Source organism: Physcomitrium patens, chromosome 12, assembly GCF_059467195.1.
Source record: "Physcomitrium patens ecotype Gransden chromosome 12, ASM5946719v1, whole genome shotgun sequence".
Classification (NCBI taxonomy): Eukaryota; Viridiplantae; Streptophyta; class Bryopsida; order Funariales; family Funariaceae; genus Physcomitrium; species Physcomitrium patens.
The window spans coordinates 6,667,973-6,686,565 of NC_143421.1; the positions used below are offsets into that span (position 1 = coordinate 6,667,973).

At 37.1% G+C, this 18,593-nt stretch overlaps 1 protein-coding gene across 1 annotated transcript; it reads left to right on the top strand.

The window, feature by feature from the left end:
• The first annotated feature begins 13,164 nt into the window (after positions 1-13,164).
• Positions 13,165-17,283, top strand: LOC112289305 (aldehyde oxidase GLOX). Its single transcript, XM_024534428.3, has 4 exons — positions 13,165-13,348; positions 13,502-14,074; positions 14,419-15,538; positions 15,637-17,283. Exons 3-4 carry the CDS (start codon positions 14,465-14,467, stop codon positions 16,240-16,242), a joined length of 1,680 nt encoding a protein of 559 aa, XP_024390196.1. The 5' UTR covers positions 13,165-13,348; positions 13,502-14,074; positions 14,419-14,464; the 3' UTR covers positions 16,243-17,283.
• Positions 17,284-18,593: the final 1,310 nt, after the last annotated feature.

The window sequence follows — 18,593 nt, forward strand, 5'->3', positions numbered from 1 at the left end:
TCAAGGAAGTATTAATTTTAAGTGGATTGTTGTTCTATCTATAATTTGATAAGAAGTTTGAAGTTTATACAAATCCAAGCAATTTTGTAATTGATGGAATCTTGATGAAAGAAAAAAAGACCTCTAGAATTTAAAAAAAATAAGGTGAGTGGGAGACAATTGAGATAGCCTACTCACAAGAAAGAATTATTTGTAGTTTTTCATTGATTGAAAACTTGGAAGCACTATATAGGTAGTAGAAAGATAAAGGTTCATATTGATAATATCTTTTTTAATTACTTCACATCAAAAATGCAAGCCTCTCCTAAAGAATTGAAGTGGTTTGATGTCATTGTTTGAATGGACATTGAATTGATTCACAAACCAAAAAAAAGACAATTAAGTATCAGATATGTTAAGTAGGAAAGAAAAGTTTATAGAAAAAAAGCTCCATGATATAATGATACTTAGGATAATAGTATATTATAATGATTCCTTCTTTATCAAAGATGTAAAAAAAACCTATAGATTAAATGAGGATGTATTGAAAATCAAGAAAGAATTTTCTTAAATTAAAACCACAAGGAAATAGATAAGACTTACAGAAGTCTTTCTAATAAGGGATTAATTTATTTGGTTCAAGTAAATGTGATTCTATATTCCAAAAGATAAGTAGAAGAAGGAAGTTATGTTTGAAATAGACAACTCTCTATGTGAGGGACATAGAGATATGAAGCCCACATTGAGGTATGTAGTACCATTTCATTGCTCAACTTCTATAAGGATAGACATGGAATAATATATTAAAAGGTGTTTGGTGTGTCAAAAGAATAAATACTCCACACAAGCAAAGTAAAGACTTTTAGAGCCATTACTAATTTTTTCTCTACTTTATAGAGATATTTTGATGGATTTCATAATAGATTTACAAAAGTATAATGAAGTCAATGCTATACTAGTCATATTTGATAGGTTTATTAAGACAACTAAGTTCATAGCAATAGCTATGTTTTTAAACGATTTCAAGGATGAGCTAGAAATTATCATACAAATAATAATAAGTCATTTTTAAATTCTTAGTTCTCTTTGTATGGTGTGCAAATTTTGATCATGAGTGACAAAGATGTGTGCTTTATAATTTAGTTTTAGTAGTATATTATGAAGAAATTGGGATCCAAAATCATACTTACAACTTGACATCTATAAAAGGATGGCCAAACTGAAAGAATAAATGGTATTCTTTCAATGTATCTAAGATACCATGTGGCAAGCGACTATGAAGATTGGATGAAATAGCTATCCATAGTCGAGTTTAGTTATAGTAGTAATTAGAATGAATCTTACATAACATACTTTTCTAAGTAATTCAGGGCTTTAATACACTTCAGCCCATTGATTTGATTAGAGTCAAGTATAGTGACAAGAACACTTTTGGATCCTACTTAATTAAAAGGATGAGGTAGATAGCATAAAAGAAGATCATCGTGAATATTGCCAAAATGAGATTGAAAGCAGCCCAGAGTAGATATAAGTAACAAGCCAATAAGCATAGATAAGATGTGCAATATTAAAAAAAAAAAATAAAAAAAAAAAATAAAAAAAAATTATGATTAAACATGAATAACCTCACTTATTATGCACATTTTACTCCTAAGTAGATCCAAAAGTGGACACAATTGTATGCATTTGAAAAGATATTGCACAAGAATGTTTATGTGTTAAATATTTTGAAGAGATTGAAGTGGCATCTAGTTATCTATGTGAGTGTTCTTAAAAAATTTGTAGATGATGGAAAAGATTTTTACAAAGAAAATACATGTATTCTATTTTAAGAAGAGGTGTAGAACCAAACTATAGGTCAAATATCAGCAATATTTGATAAAAAACAAATTGATGTCAAGAGAGTTCAATACTTGTGTATCTTCAAAAACTATCCTCCTTCCTTTCCAAAAAAAATTAGTAGATTAATGAAAGAAACTTGAGATATGTACAAGAATTGGTTACCACTTTTAATATAAAAGTAGGCGACTACAAAAAGGTGAGATCCATGTGGAAGTAGTTGAAGAATTGAAGTTATTAATTGCAAATAGGAAGTTATGCAGTGGACCTAAAGATGAAGGCATCTTTATTCTAAGTTATAGGAAGACGGTCACAAAGAAGATTCTATGTAAAGCACCAAAAGTAGATACAAGTTAGCAAAAAAATTTACAAAGTTCAAGATTCATAATGTAGAAAAAATATGGAAATTAAAGAACTAAGACTTGAAAAACTTGATAATATAAGCATCAAAGGATCATGGTGTAAGTTTCTCAATAGATGAAAATTTTGAAAGAATTCCAATTTTAGATGCCTTTGTAGAGAACAACCTTAAGAAGCTTGTATGAGGCAAATACAAGACTCTGAGCAACCATGCTTAAATGGTTGGCCTTTTATAAATGGATTTCTTTTTGGATGATTGCAAATCACCTCTACACAATAAAGAAAAGTAGTAAGGCAAGGCAAGTCTTAGCCAAGGAATTCAATGGCCTTGGCAAGTCTAAAAAGGGGGATAAGTTCTTAAAATCCACAACCAAAAGATTGGACTTTCTTACCTAATAGTTGAAAGGAATTTGTGAAAGTTGAGAGTGATTAGATATTATATAAGAAAGGAGTAGCATTCTATTTTATTCATGTGAATAAAAGTCTAAAGTTCTGAGTCAAGAAACAAAAGTGAGATTAGGTAAAAAAGACAATCCTTACACTACCTAGGCAAAGGATGCAAATAGTACTAAAGTATCTTGAAGAAGAATGAATTCTACTTCAACAAGAAATCTTAGCTCATAAAAGAGGCCAATATGTCAATGATGACATTAATTCTCCAAAGTAGAGGAAGATATAGTTATGGTAGAGAGAATTTGCCTTAAGAAAGAGTTGGGCTTTTGGGTGTCACTAATTGCTCAACTAAGCCTTTAGATTTAAAAAAAATATCAAGTCTATATATAAAATTATTCCTATAGGAGCAAATACATCAATATACAAGTTCTAAGTACCAAAGGTCACCAAAAATGTAATAAAAATATTATAAAACCTTGCACATTCTTAAGGTGAATTTTTCTTAAACTTCAACAACTCATATCTCACGATTGGACCATCTAGAAAAACCAAAATTTTATATGAAGTACTAATGTACTTTTAAAAACTATTACAATAAATTTCAACTTCAAATTTATTATAGATCTTGATATATCGCCAAAACCCTAACAGTAACTTCAAATCCTTGTGTCACGGCCATAATCATGTAAGCTAATAATTACATATAGAAATAGGTAGAAGTAAGTAAAAGTAGATAAAAGTAAGTTAATTCTATAATATTTAATATAGAAGTTTCCTAGAAACTTCCTAGACGCTGCTTTGACTTCATAGGTGTCTTTAATTGACTTTTTGGATTAGAAACGTGGTCAACAAGTTGGCCATGTGCCACACATGTTGTTAGCTTGAAGATCAAGCTAACTATGTGGCCCACACGTAGAAAAACTTGCCTTGTAAGTCAAGGCATGTGTCCTACAAAGTCAACACATTTTGGAGGTCCTATAGAACGTCGCCACGTAGCCTCTAGTTAGATAATATATATAGAGACAAGAGTGAAGGTTTCTTCACTCTTGTCAACTCCTTTCTTGCTTCTAGTCCAGGTTCAAGAGTCTTTAGTTTCTTGTCTTGTGGCAATAGCCATTCCAGTTTCCTTTTAATATACCTACTTGTTTATATTTTGACTTATTATATCGAGATAGCCTTTTGGTGTATATTTTCCCTCATCGAGTCTTTGTCCTTGACAGATTGACAAGAGTACACTTACAATATCAGAGCTTTATTTTTCTTGAGTAAGAGTGGATTACCCCTTTCTCTTGACAAGACATAAGCATATTAGAAGTTTGCGGATTACCCACTTCTAAACTGATATTGTTCTTAGTATCTTCTTTGTTATCAAGTCTTTCTTTTCTTTTGTCTTGAGCAATATCAAACAAATTTTTCTTCTTAGTATCATTATGGCAGAGCTTGTTGAAATGAAGAGTGCAATGGCACAAATGCAAGAGCAAATGAGGGAGTTAATGCTTGCGATGCATCAACTCAATTCACCAACACAAGAAAGAACAAGAATAGCAGAAAGTGGAGATATAGAGATGATTGGAGCTGCTTCAACATCTACAACAAATCACGTTCCTTCTCCAATTATACAACACCCTATAAGCACTAGAGAACCAAGAATTGCCTTACCCGAGAAATTTGATGGTACAAGATCAAAGTTTTGAGGGTTCATCAATCAAGTACAATTGGTAATTGAACTTCAACCGCAAAGCTATCCAACTCCAGGATCACAAGTCAGGTTTATTGGCACTCTACTTTCTGGTTCTGCATTATCGTGGTTTTCGTCTTTTCTTGAACAACGAAATCCAATATTGGACAATTTGGAAGCTTTTTTGGCAGAGTTTCGATCTATGTATGGTGAACACGATGCAACTCGTGTTGCAACAAATAAGATCCGAATTCTGCGACAAGAAAATTGCTCAGTAACAGTATATGCTTCACAATTTCGATAACTTGCAATTGACATCAAGTGGGATGATGCTGCACTCATCAGTCAATTTCTTTATGGATTACAATACGAAGTAAAGAAATTGATGCTCAACTTACCTGATCCTCAAACTTTGAGTCAAGCAATCGATTTTGCGATAAAATGTGATAATCGACTTTTCGAATTTCGATCCGAGAATCATTCACGGGAACCTCAACGTTATTACTCAATGGCAACATCAACATCTTTGCCAAACGTACATTCAGAAGTAGAAGACATGCAAATTGACGTGGTACGTTTTAAACCCCTAACTGAGCAAGAAAAGATTCGTCGTCGTCAAGAAGGATTATGTTTATATTGCGGAGCACCTAAGTACACTGCTCAACATTGTCCAAAGAAACGACGCAACTATAAAATGAGGGGTACGACGGTCAAAGAAGACAACATGTCGGAAAACGGATTCGTCCAGCTACAATAGGGACCGTGCAGCTGGAACCTTGTACAATTCCTAATGAAGGTCCTATCCTCTCCTCAGAACCCTCTCCTTGTTTTATAATAGACTTATATTTAGGACCTAAGAATTACAAAGCCTCTGCTTTATTAGATTCGGGAGCCTCAGCATGTTTTTTAGATGAACAATTTGTTAAAAGTCGTAAAATACCCTTTGTACAGAAACCTAAACCAGTACATGTAGAAGTCATAGATGGTCGTCCCTTGTCTTCTAGAGATGTCACTCATGAAACTCATCCTATAAAAGTAACAATAGACGGTCATGATAGCTACATAGCTTTTAACATAATTGAATCCCCATCCAATCCAGTTATTTTAGGTTTATCCTGGCTAGAAAAATATAATCCTCGAATAGATTGGAATTTGCGTAAACTTGACTTTTTCCAAAGCGTTATTAATAGTTCTACCAACCAAGTAAAAAATTATATGTCTAGTATAGTAAAACCCGTAGTGATAGGTGCAAAAGCATTTATACACGCAGCAAAAGAAGGATCAATTTTTGCTATTTATGCTGCACCTATTTCTGAAAACGTAAAGACTTTGATTGGCATTCCAAGCCAATATCAGGAGTATCAAGACGTTTTTGAGAAAAAGAATGCAGATATTCTTCCTGAGCATCGCCCATATGATTGTTCAATCGACCTCAAGGAAGGAACTCAGCCACCATTTGGACCAATTTACAGTTTATCGCAAGATGAGATGGCTGAACTCAAGACATATATTGACGAGAATTTAGCGAAGAATTTCATACGCCATTCAAAAACTCCAGTAGGAGCTCCAATTCTATTCGTAAAGAAAAAAGATGGATCTTTACGAATGTGTGTTGATTATCGAGGACTCAACAAGATCACAATCAAGAACAGGTATCCATTACCTTTGATATCAAGACTCCTTGACCAGTTGAATCAAGCTAAGATCTATACAAAAATAGATCTAAGAGGAGCATATAATCTAGTATGGATCAAAGAAGGAGATGAATGGAAGACTGCGTTTCGAACCAAGTATGGACATTTCGAATATAATGTCATGCCCTTTGGACTCACGAATGCACCAACTGCTTTTCAACATCTCATAAATGATGTATTTCGTGAATTCTTAGACAATTTTGTCGTCTGCTATCTAGACGATATCCTGATCTATTCTAAGAACGTCGAAGCACATGAAATACATGTTCGTCAAGTATTACAAAAACTTAGAGATGCAGGATTGTATGCCAAGATGGAAAAGTGTGTATTTCACACTACTCAAGTTGACTTTTTAGGATACATCATTTCAAATGATGGTCTTATGATGGATTCTAAGAAAGTCCAAACAATCATGGATTGGAAGATTCCAAGGACAGTAAGAGATGTCCAATGTTTCTTGGGATTTGCCAATTACTATCGGATCTTCATCAAAGATTTCTCACGAGTTGCAGCTCCACTTACACGCTTGACTAGTAAAGATAAATTCCAATAGAATCAAGAAGCGGAAGCAGCATTTGAAGCTTTGAAGACATCGTTTGTCTCTGCACCAGTCTTATATCGTGTTGACTTTTCCAAGGCATTTTTTATGGAAACAGATGCATCAGATTTTGCCTTAGGTGCAATTTTATCACAAATGGGAATAGATGACAAACTTCATCCGATAGCTTTTCATTCAAGAAAATTCTCAACAGCCGAGATGAATTATGAGATCCACGATAAAGAACTTCTTGCGATCGTGGATTCCTTTCAAGAATGGCGTCATTATCTAGAAGGCGCTTCTAGTCCAGTCACTGTGTATACAGATCACAAGAACCTCGAGTATTTCATGTGAGCACGCGTGTTGAATCGGCGTCAAGCTCGTTGGAGTATGTCTTTGTCAAGATTCGAGTTCATTATCACTTATCGGCTAGAAAAACAACAAGGTTTGTCTGATGCCCTATCTAGACGTTCTTATTTTGCACCAAAAGAAGGAGATGCAGCTTTTGAGCAACAAAGAACGGTCCTCTTGAAACCGGAGCAATTTCATCTCCGAGCAATGAAATCAACATTGACGGTTGATTCAACTTTTCTCAAGCAAATCCAGTCCAGTATGTCCTCAGACCCTCTTGTTTATGATATCAAGAATAATTCTTCCAAGTCTCATAATCCTTCTAAGTTCGAGTTCAAGAATAATCTATTATATTTTGAAGGACGCCTATATGTTCCAGAAGGAGAAGCACGTTTACGTGTTCTTCAAGCACGTCATGACTTTCCAGCAGTAGGGCACTTTGGATATAATAAGACTTTGGAACTCATATCAAGAGATTTTTGGTGGCCACAAATATGGAAGTCAGTCAAAGACTTTGTACAATCATGTGATATTTGTTCAAGATCAAAAATTCCTCGTCATCGACCTTACGGACTTCTTTAGCCATTACCTATCCCAGAACAACCATGGTCTTCTGTTTCTATGGATTTCATCATAGATCTTCCAAGCTCAAGATCTTATGATTCTATATTTGTGATAGTAGATCGTTTCCCCAAGATGGCACATTTTGTGCCATGTACAAAATCTATCACAGGTGAAGAAACAGCTAAGCTTTTCATTGATAATATCTATCGCTATCATGGATTACGTAAAGATATCATATCAGATAGGGGAACTCAATTTGTGTCAAGATTTTGGAGGATCCTTTTCAAGATTTTAAAAGTGGACATAAAGCTATCTTCGGCTTTCCATCCTCAAACTGATGGACAAACAGAGCGCGTAAACCAAGTCTTGGAGCAATATTTAAGGTGTACTATCAACTACCAACAAGATGATTGGACAACCCTTCTGCCATTGGCAGAGTTTGCTTATAATAATACGGTACATTCTTCCACGCAACAAACACCTTTCTTTGCCAATTATGGCTATCATCCACGACTTGATACTTTTGATTTTTCAAAAGTTGATAATCCTGCAGCAGAAGATATGGCAAATCGGTTGTCAGAGTTACATGCAATAACGAAGACGCAATTGAAGGAAGCTCAAGAACGACAAAAGATAAACGCAGATCTATATCGTAAGGAGCAACCACAAATCAACGTGGGTGATAAGGTATGGCTACTTCATCGCAATATCAAGACTACTCGACCTTGTGACAAGTTGGACTATCGTAGGCTTGGCCCCTTTTCTGTTTCTGAACAGATCAACCCAGTTGCATATCGGTTACATCTACCGGAGTCAATGAAGATCCATCCTGTATTACACGTGTCTCTTCTTGAACCATATAAAACAGTGGATATACAAAGAAGAAGACAAATGCCACTGCCTCCTATAGAAGTAGATAATAATGAAGAATTTGAGGTAGAAGAGATATTAGACTCAAGGCGGCGTTGAAATAAGCTGAAATATCTTGTTCATTAGCGCGGATATGATATTAGTGAACGCACATGGGAGCCATCCAGGAATCTAGGAAATGCATCAGCTAAAGTCAAAGTTTTTCATCAACGACATCCATCAAAACCAAGATGAAAATCTCTCTTATAAAAGAAACAAGATTGAGGCAAGATAACATTCAATTTCCTATCCTTGTTTGTAACTTCTTTGCATTTGTGATGCTAATTAGAGGGAGAGCCAACAACCAGCGGATTCAACTCAAGAACCTTGATTTGCTGACCTGCCGGACGAGACATTACGATTGTCACAACCTTCAAGACGATGCAATTGAGATGAAGATCTTCAAGAACGACATGTTCTTCCTCGAACAGATGGTGAGATACAACGCGTTTGGTATCATGATTTGGGAAGGGACTCTCGATGTTTGGTGATTTTGCTAGAGGTAGGAACAACTCCTGATGGTGTTCCGAATATTCTATTCGAAGGAAGTTACGAAGGCCTCAACAATGATCAAATAACTGGGTGGTCTTCCCGCCCTGGTATGGGACACTACTGATGGTTGAGAGGCCCTATCAATCATCTTCGAAGAGAACAGAGATCAGAGTATGTGGCGAATACAATTCGTCGCATCATAGATTTCCTCAACATATGATGACTGCTCCTCGTGGAACTCGTCTCTAGAAGGGGGGGTAATGTCACGGCCATAATCATGTAAGCTAATAATTACATATAGAAATAGGTAGAAGTAAGTAAAAGTAGATAAAAGTAAGTTAATTCTATAATATTTAATATAGAAGTTTCCTAAAAACTTCCTAGACACTACTTTGACTTCATAGGTGTCTTTAATTGACTTTTTGGATTAGAAACGTGGTCAACAAGTTGGCCATGTGCCACACATGTTGTTAGCTTGAAGATTAAGCTAACTATGTGGCCCACACATAGAAAAACTTGCCTTGTAAGTCAAGGCATGTGTCCTACAAAGTCAAGACATATTGGAGGTCCTATAGAACGTCGCCACATAGCCCCTAGTTAGATAATATATATAGAGACAAGAGTGAAGGCTTCTTCACTCTTGTCAACTCCTTTCTTGCTTCTAGTCCAGGTTCAAGAGTCTTTAGTTTCTTGTCTTGTGGCAATAGCCATTCCAGTTTCCTTTTAATATACCTACTTGTTTATATTTTGACTTATTATATCGAGATAGCCTTTTGGTGTATATTTTCCCTCATCGAGTCTTTGTCCTTGACACCTTGCTTATATACACTTATGTGCAATTTTCTTCATATGACAAAAACTAAGTACTTAAACACTATAAAATTTGATATATAACTTTTTAATCTAATAACACATAATTTTAAAAGGTTTTGAGCCAAAAATTCATCTCAAAACTCAAGATATGGCTCCAACCATTACTATCAACAAAATGATTCATTTAATACTTTTGAATTACATGTGCTATCTTCAATACTTTGTAACTTCTTCATATAAACTCCAAATACAAAAATTCTTTCATAATAGATGTAGATCTTAAAAATCACATTTAAAGTTTTATCTTTCAATCTCTAAATTCTATCATAAAACTCCTTATATGCTCAAAAGAGAAATAATATGTCTTAAAAAGATACTTTAACTACAAATGGCTGTAACTTCATTATCCTAACTCCAAATCCTCCAAAATTTATATACAAATTGTAGCCGAAATCTTAAATCTTATAATTCTTACTTTTGATTCTCAAATGTTCTTTCTGAAGTCACCAAAATCCTTGTTATGGTCGTAGACAACCTACTAAATGCCTTTTGGACATGGCGTTTAATCAATAGGAATGAAGATCTTTTTCTTTTGCCTTCATCCATCCATACCTTGCTTTCATCCTTCCAAATAAGTTTCTTAGAGATTTAGATCTTCATCTTTGAGCTCCAATCATCTCCTTAAGTTTTATACTAAATATCTAAATCTTATATAATTTAACCACTATAATTAACATAAGTAAACTTCAAAATAAATTTTCTTACATCAATTCTCTTTAAATTAACATATTAACTATTCTAAAGTACATCAACACTTATAAATATATTATATATTTTAGATAATTTTTACATACTATAAACAATTATAATACAATAGCATAAGAATCCAAAGGACCTAATTTTTATATTTGCACGAGCTAAGTATGAGGTAAGAATTCATGATGCCTAAGATGAGTCCAAGATGCAATAGCAATGAAGCAATTAGAAGGGCCATCTTCCTCACCTTGAGCTAAACCTCATCAAGGGTGTAAGATGAGCTGAGGAATACTTGAATTCCAATGTGTTCTAGGTCCTTAAGTGGCATATAAGTCACATGCTATAGGCATTTCAAAGAAAAAAGTAGCTTAAGTAGGTCAAGATGTGACTTAAGAGACAAGAGACGTCTTTTTAGTTAATTCTTGATGAGTGACATCAAACTGGTGACTTGACACTATACAATGGAATAGGCTTGAGGTAACAAAGCATCTCTTTTAGAGAATGAGATGCAAAATTACATATATCATAGCGATTGGTGTTCATGAAGCAATGCAAGTAAGCATTATGGTGCAAGGTTACGCTATACTATAGAGTTGTGACCTAACACAATTTAGTGCATAGATGGACTCAAGAATTCACAAAGGCTTGTTAAGTTCTTTTTTGTAATGTTTTTGTGTAAGTAACATTGCTTTGGTGGGATCTTTAGGTGATTAGAGGTACTTTGTGAAGAAGCAACATTATAGCTACAAATATACTATTACAATTCAATGGAAGAGTCGACATTATTTTTGAAATAATTATGTTCTTTGGCATTTTATGCTATAAATCTTTTAGTAACAAAGCCATATTCTTAATGTCTAGATATAAGTAATAATATCATTATTTTGGAATATTTTATAAACATAAAATTTTCCTTGTAATTCAAAGATGTTCTTGGCACTTTGTTGAAGGTTTCTTATACATAGCTTCATCCACATACTTTTAGCAATCAAACAACTAGTCAATTTTGAAATGATATATGTTGATATATAGAAAGTAATAAGCATATATTGCATCTGCATTTTTTTGATCGAAAACATCAATTTGTTTCTGGATTTTGGAATTATTTTGTGTAGCAACCTTTACAAGCCAACATTCTATGCCAGTGACAACTATGTAAACTTTTTTACCCTGTAATAAAATTCCCATGTAAAATTTTTGCAGAAAAAATTGATCAAAGTCAAAAATTGAAATTCCAAATTTGTCTTGTTTTTCCATGAATTTGGAGAGTAATCAAAACCAAGTGAATAAAAGAAGTTGGTTTTGAAGAGAGTAACAAATTAACAAATGAATAGCAAATGAAGAACCAAAGTGATTGCAAGTTAAGAGTTGAAGTAATAACCCGGTAAGAGTGAGGAAGAACAACTAGTTTATACACTAAAAAAATCCAAATTAATATAAATAAGTAATTAGAAGCTGAGCAAGAAAATTAGAAATGTAAAATAGAGTAGAATATTGATACAAAATAACAATTGTAGCATTGTGACATGAAGCGCCGCTTATTATCGTCGTAGAGGGCCATAACCTGTTGGGTTTACACACGCATGAACAATGATCACACTATGCAACACTGAATGTGACTACATTTACTGTGCAATTTTTCAGATCCTTTTTACAAGATTTGTCTTCAAGACACGACAAAGCGGATTGCTAGACTCTCTGCTTACGAGTGTTTTGCTCACTGTAAAAGAATGATTTAGCTTTGCTTTGTACACTACTTTATATATCACTGATTATGATTTACATTGGTATGTAGGAAGTCGAATGAACGTATTCATCTAACAACAAGAGGGTACAAACTATATCGATGATTAGACACTCGTCCAGGAGACAGGGATAAAGTCATTGTTCACATTTGTGAGTTGTAACTGTGCGCGCATGCCGATTTTGCGTTGCGGTGATTACAACGAATGTCCTTTTATTGGGTCATCATTCAAGCTTTCAGGGCTCATTCAGTCGCCGTCGACAACGTCCTGTCGTGACCGCAGCGGCCCCATCATTTTTTTTGAAAGTTGGGGAGATGATGCGTCGTTTCTGACGCTGTGATGTGGTGTCGCAACCTCATACTTTTCTAGTGCGTCGTCTTGGCAGTTAAACCCGAGTGGACAGAGTGAGTCGTGAGATGACCAGAAGCTCTCGGATCTTCGAGAGAGAGAGAGAGAGATCATTGCTGATGAGAAGTTTGCATACCTTGCACAGTGCTGTGAGGCAGTATGATGCCCATACATGAAAGTTTTGCCAAGACCTGAACCTGCAAATCTGTGGGTAACTCGCTCACATTGCACGACCTACTCATCATAATGCGCTCCTCCGGATCTGCACTAGAAGTGAATGAACGTCACACAACTGGCAATAAATGGGGCAGGGGGGTTGTAAGTGCTACTGTTGGGTTTCGTCCTCCCAAGTCTTAAGAGTCCTTAGTAGTATTTGGTACGTTGTAAATGTGGGCTGGTTACGTCATGGAAGCGTAGGAGTTTTAAAGATAGTTAAGTTGCTGTCTCAGCATGTGCTGGTAGGATTGCTGGTGTTTACACTGAAGGGCCAATGCAATTGTCAGATATATCACAGTACAAACTCAGATTTCGATGCAGTGGAGCTGCGCAGACAGTACATAATTATTTCCTCTGGCACATGTCCCTCGTGTGAGCCTTCATGATGGTGGAATTCCATCGCTCATGCATCGACAGTTGAAAATCCTTCATTTGTATGCATTACCTGATGATTTCGCACCTCTGGCTCGCTGGAAGTTTTCTGGTCCCAACCATTGGTAGTAGGGTTTTAAAGGTTTTAAAATAAGCAGGGATCAATTAAGAAGCCCATTCTCTGACTGCATGAATCTGTGGTAGGTAATGGGTGGCTGGAGCACTGTAGCTCAGAATCGGTTGCAGCACCAGCTGGTTAAAGCGGGAGGCCTATGATGACCACTGGATCCAGGAGAAAAAGGCATTTACTGAACTACAATTCTTCAATGAAATTTGGGATTTAGCGGTGATGCAGAATGTGTTCAGATTGTGCAGGATTTTTTTTCTGCATGTGCATCTGAGTTGCCAACGATGGTGTACAGTAAGGTCACGAGTGGAATGTTCTTGTTAACAGAGACGCAATTGGGTTTAGAGCGATACCCTGCTGCGAGTGCCAAGACAGGTGGAGCTGGCGTGTGGCAGTTGAAATGGACCAGCTGCTATTCATGCGATGTGGAGAGGTGGGCAAAATATAAATGAGGGGGTACTTATCACATGGAACGAGATCTTTCCAATGCAGCGCATGTAAAATCTAACATATGGGCCACTGCAATACCATTGTGAGCTCAGATAAGTTGGCGTACGGATGAGGACTCTGTTGAAGGGAAGACAGAGAGAGGGAGGTCGATTCTATCAATGAGGTCGATCACGCGCAGTATGTTTGCGGAACAAGTTTTCAATTCGATGAGTTTTCCAGCTGGCCGGAGCTTTCATCCTTCTTTTAAGGCTTGTGTAAGAGATCGATTGCGAAGCCACATAAGTATCTTCCTAGTCGCTGCAGCTGTGTCTTCACTAAGACCGTGGAACATCAAGTTGCAGATGGTTCTTTCTTCCCTTTCGAAGTTGCTTTCTGCCCACTAAAGACTACACAGCATTGTCATGTGCTGCGGCTACTCAAGCCGATCAGCTGAGTTGCAGCTTTTCCCTGGTAAGCTCTGTGAATTTAAGTATCGATTTATTGAATATGTCTGCCCAAGAAAGAAGGCTTTCTTTTTCTTTCTATTCTGTCACACAATTGGATTGCTTTTAATGTTACAATGAGGGTGTGCCGAAGGTTCCGCTGATCAGGATCTGTATTTCGATTTCCGTAACGCTCTCTGATGAACCACAATTGCTAGAACATGATACCATATTGGAGCTCCCAATGTAGTCTAGTTGTTTTGATTGTGTATTGCCTGGATGAGTGCATCATCGTGGTAGCTATAATGCGTCAACATGGGAGAGCGTAGCCAATTGTGAGTTACTGAACACAAGATCATTCGTGTTTTGCAGGCCTCTTCTGCTTGGATGGGTTTGGTAGGTCTGTACACATAACTGCATGCAAGAGACAATGCAGTTCGAGATGAAGCTTCAGACCGCGAAAGCGGATTTATCTTTGAGGAGGGAGATTTGGGTGCTGCTTGTATGGCTACTGCTGGTGCAAAAAGGTGAGGCACAACAGCCATTCGCTTCCCCAGCTCAGACTTCACCATCACCTGGAACTGCGACATGGGCGCTGCTGCATAAAAACGTGGGAATCGCAAGCATGCACACAGCGGTGACTCACACTGGACAGGTGCTCTTCCTGGATAGAACTGATATCGGTCCCTCGTTGATCAGCCTTGCGAACGGCCTGTGTCGCGACAACCAGCGTGATATGAGTTCTCAACACGACTGCACATCGCACTCGCTGATGTTCAACCCCATTGATAACTCCGTGCGGCCACTGCTGGTGATAACCGACACCTGGTGCAGCTCTGGGCAGTTCTTGCCGAACGGCACATTGATGCAAACGGGGGGCTACAACGATGGCGTCCAGCGAGTCCGATGGCTCACACCTTGTGGATCTGATGGGTCTTGCGATTGGGTGGAATCCTCCACCGATCTGTTGCAAGCCGGGAGATGGTACGCGTCCAACCAGCTGCTCCCCGACGGAAGAATGTTTGTGCTCGGGGGTCAGTACTCACCAACATACGAGTTCATTCCCAGCAATGGCCTGGGCATCTTCACCCTCCCACTACTTGAATCGAAGAATTACTTCAACTGGTATCCGTTTATACATCTTCTACCCGACGGCACTCTGTACATATTCGCAGATCGCGATTCCTTGATTTTGGACTATAACACTAATACGATTGTCAAGACATTCCCCAGTATCCCCGGAGAGCCTAGGAACTATCCGTGCGCCGGGTCTAGTGTGATGTTTGCGCTTGAAAATGGCGGAACGAGCGCACCCGAGGTATTGGTTTGTGGGGGCGCGAGCATCATGGCGCCAGGGAACGTTACTGCGCAATATCCTGCGTCTCAAACTTGCGGAAGGATTACCGTGTGGGATACCAATCCAGGCTGGAGCATGCAAGACATGCCGATCCGACGCAATATGGGTGACATGGTTATGTTGCCAAACAGCCAGGTATACGAACAATCTTTGCTGTCTTGCCATAGTAATAATTTGTATTCTTATCTTTTAACGTTGCTCAGAGTGTTGAACTTGGTCTCTTTGCGGGTCAGATTTTGATAATTAATGGAGCGCAAAACGGTGCTCAAGGGTGGGACAATGCAGCCTCCAACCCCGTCTTAAATCCCGTCATCTACGATCCTGATTCCTGGTCGTTTCAAGTTCAGCCGGCGTCGACTATTCCTCGAGTGTACCATTCAACCGCAAATCTCCTCCCTGACGGACGCGTTCTCGTGGCTGGCAGTAACTGCCACATACATTATACATTCGTCGGAGAGTTTCCAACCGAACTCAGGGTAGAAGCTTTCCAACCCGCGTACATGGATCCAATACACGACAGCATTAAACCTTTGTTCGTATCCAATCCAATTACCATATCCTACGGCGCACCTTTCGATGTGCAAGTGTCTATACCAGGACCTGTGCAAGGCATGGTCGGACTTACTCTCACCAGCTCTCCGTTTACTACACATTCATATTCTCAAGGCCAACGGCAAGTGAAGCTTGCTATCTCCCCTCCCATGCAGCTCTCGAGCAATGTGTATAGCATCAGTACAAAAGGTCCACTAAATGCAAATGTGGCACCTCCTTCGTGGTACATGCTCCACGCTCTCCATCAACAAATTCCAAGCTACGGCGTCTGGGTCCAAGTTCAGTGAGCGTCTATACAACGTCGAGATTCTTAAATCTGCAGCGGCCAGCTTTTTCTTCTTGATCGATATCTGATGTCATTCAGCGAGCAACCACCTCATGTACCTGATGTACTGTCATTAAGGGCTCTGCGCTGCCAACATCACCCAGCAACGACCTTCGAAATCACCTCATTTCAAATGTTAAGGTCCGAGCTCGCAAATCTCTGTGATCGAGAAATATTAACTTTCTGCTGCAGAGGCGACATCACTAGACCCTTTAGTACCAAAAAATACAACACAATATCGATTTATGTATTGTTTGGAAGACATAGGAATTAGTCGAAGATGGGAATGGAGTCATCCAAGTACTGGCTTCTCCCAAGAGCAATTTCCACACACAATCTCAAACCTAATCGACAGAGAGTAGAACCGAGTAGGATTCCAGCTCCCAGGCGGACGGCGTACTATTAATCGCATAAAAATAACACGTCCAGAATGCAACATCCTGGAATGGGAGGAGAAACTGTTGGGTATTTGCTCCCATTTCTAGCAACGCCCGTCTAGGTCATCTCATCACTATGGATTGCGACTAAACTCCATGATTTTGGACAATCAAACACAGAGTTCAGTATAGATTGACTGCACAACTGCAGCATTGTGTCAGGAGTTAACAGATCGTCGTCGTCGTAGGCCCCTAGGAACTGCATTGCTAGACACGTGCAGACACTTGAGGCCGCAGAAGCTTCAGACATGTACTAGGAGTCGAAAGGGCAGGAATTGAGTAGCGTAGTGGGGTAGAAACCGACGCAATGAAGCCTAGATAAGGAAATGGAGGAGAGGGAGGGAGGGTTGCAGGTGGTGCAGCTACTCCTTTCTTCTCATCAGGAGGGTTCAGTGGGATCAACTGCTTCACCTGCATGTGTCCCCGCTGCACAGCTTTGCCTTGTCTCCCACGGATATCCAACCATCAAGCTGCACTGCAATTCCCTTTTTTGATGACATATTTTTACACATCATGTTATTTATTTAATGATATCAGGAAATTCCTCCTTTGAAGATTGCACTTTTTATCGCTCTTAAACGCTTGATTGGTTGCACCTTCAGGCATACTTTCTGCGCCATTTGCAACTCTAGAACCGCGAATGAAGATAACTTTTTGAAGTTGTTATTTTTACCTTTTGCTTTGCTTTGATGATGGAACTGTGTTGGTCATGAATGTTAACACATCTTGTGTATGTAAGTCGTAATTCGTGTTCCGTTTGGATTCTGTGAAAAATTGAGTGTGTATGGAAATAAGTTATTTCAACTTATTTTGGAGATGAAAGGAAGTAAAATAAAATGGTACAGAGATATATATATATATATATATTTATTATTATTATCATTAACTTATACTGTATGTGCTGTGCTAAAAAAAATTATGCTTTATTAATACGTTTATTTTATTTTTTAATTTAAAATAAATTCTAATCAATTTTTAATATAGTTTTATTAAAGTTTATGATATCTTTATTTGCACATAAAAAAATTTATTTACTTCTCTAAAGGTTGTATGTGCATACTGATATTAAGACATATGTATCTATATTTGATTACAAATAAAACGTATTCATTGTGTAATTGACATATGGACCTGACATTGGACACCTAAAATTGATTTTGTAAAGATATGTTATTTATGCATACTCAAATGCATAATTTGATCATAACACTGATGTTCATACAAAGAGTATAATATTAAAAATTCAAGGCTTTTAAACTAGAAATGATAAGTTCCGTTCCTTATCCTTAATACCAAGTTTAATGATTGGTTTAGTTTAAAATTTATTATAATTTGTTCCGATAAAATTGCATTGTTTATTCTATTATCAAAATATGGAGAAATTAAACTGTATTGGAAGCGTATGCATTTAAGTTTTGTTTAGAATGTATGAATTTGTTTTAACAAAAAATCGTTTTTACAATAATAATTATACCTGTAAAAACTAGATGCCAATTGCGATTTTAAAAGTTGAATCATATTTCTATCTGTTTAGTTACAAACAATAAAAAATTATTAAAAAATTCGGAATTTCAGTTAACGCTTTCCCATTTTAATTTTTTTTTAATATAAAACCATGTTTCTGAGTTATAATATTAAAACTTCAATATTAAGATTCGGTTAAAACCACATATATATTTAGAATTTCCGCATTAATATTTTTACTTTACAAGATGGAAATGCAATATTTGCAGCTACGATTTTTTATTACTTTGATTTGTAGTTAATAAATTTTGATTTTAAAATTGCCTATTTACCTAACCTAGCATTGAAATCCTAGGTTTTATCTGCACGAAATTACTTCATTTGTGATCCGTTCTTTGTGAAAAAAGATAAC

Coding starts and splice junctions, on each gene's coding strand:
- LOC112289305 (XM_024534428.3), top strand. CDS start 14,465: ATGCAAGAGACAATGCAGTTCGAGATGAAGCTTCAGACCGCGAAAGCG. Junction 15,539..15,636: donor TTATGTTGCCAAACAGCCAG/GTATACGAACAA, acceptor TTTGCGGGTCAG/ATTTTGATAATTAATGGAGC.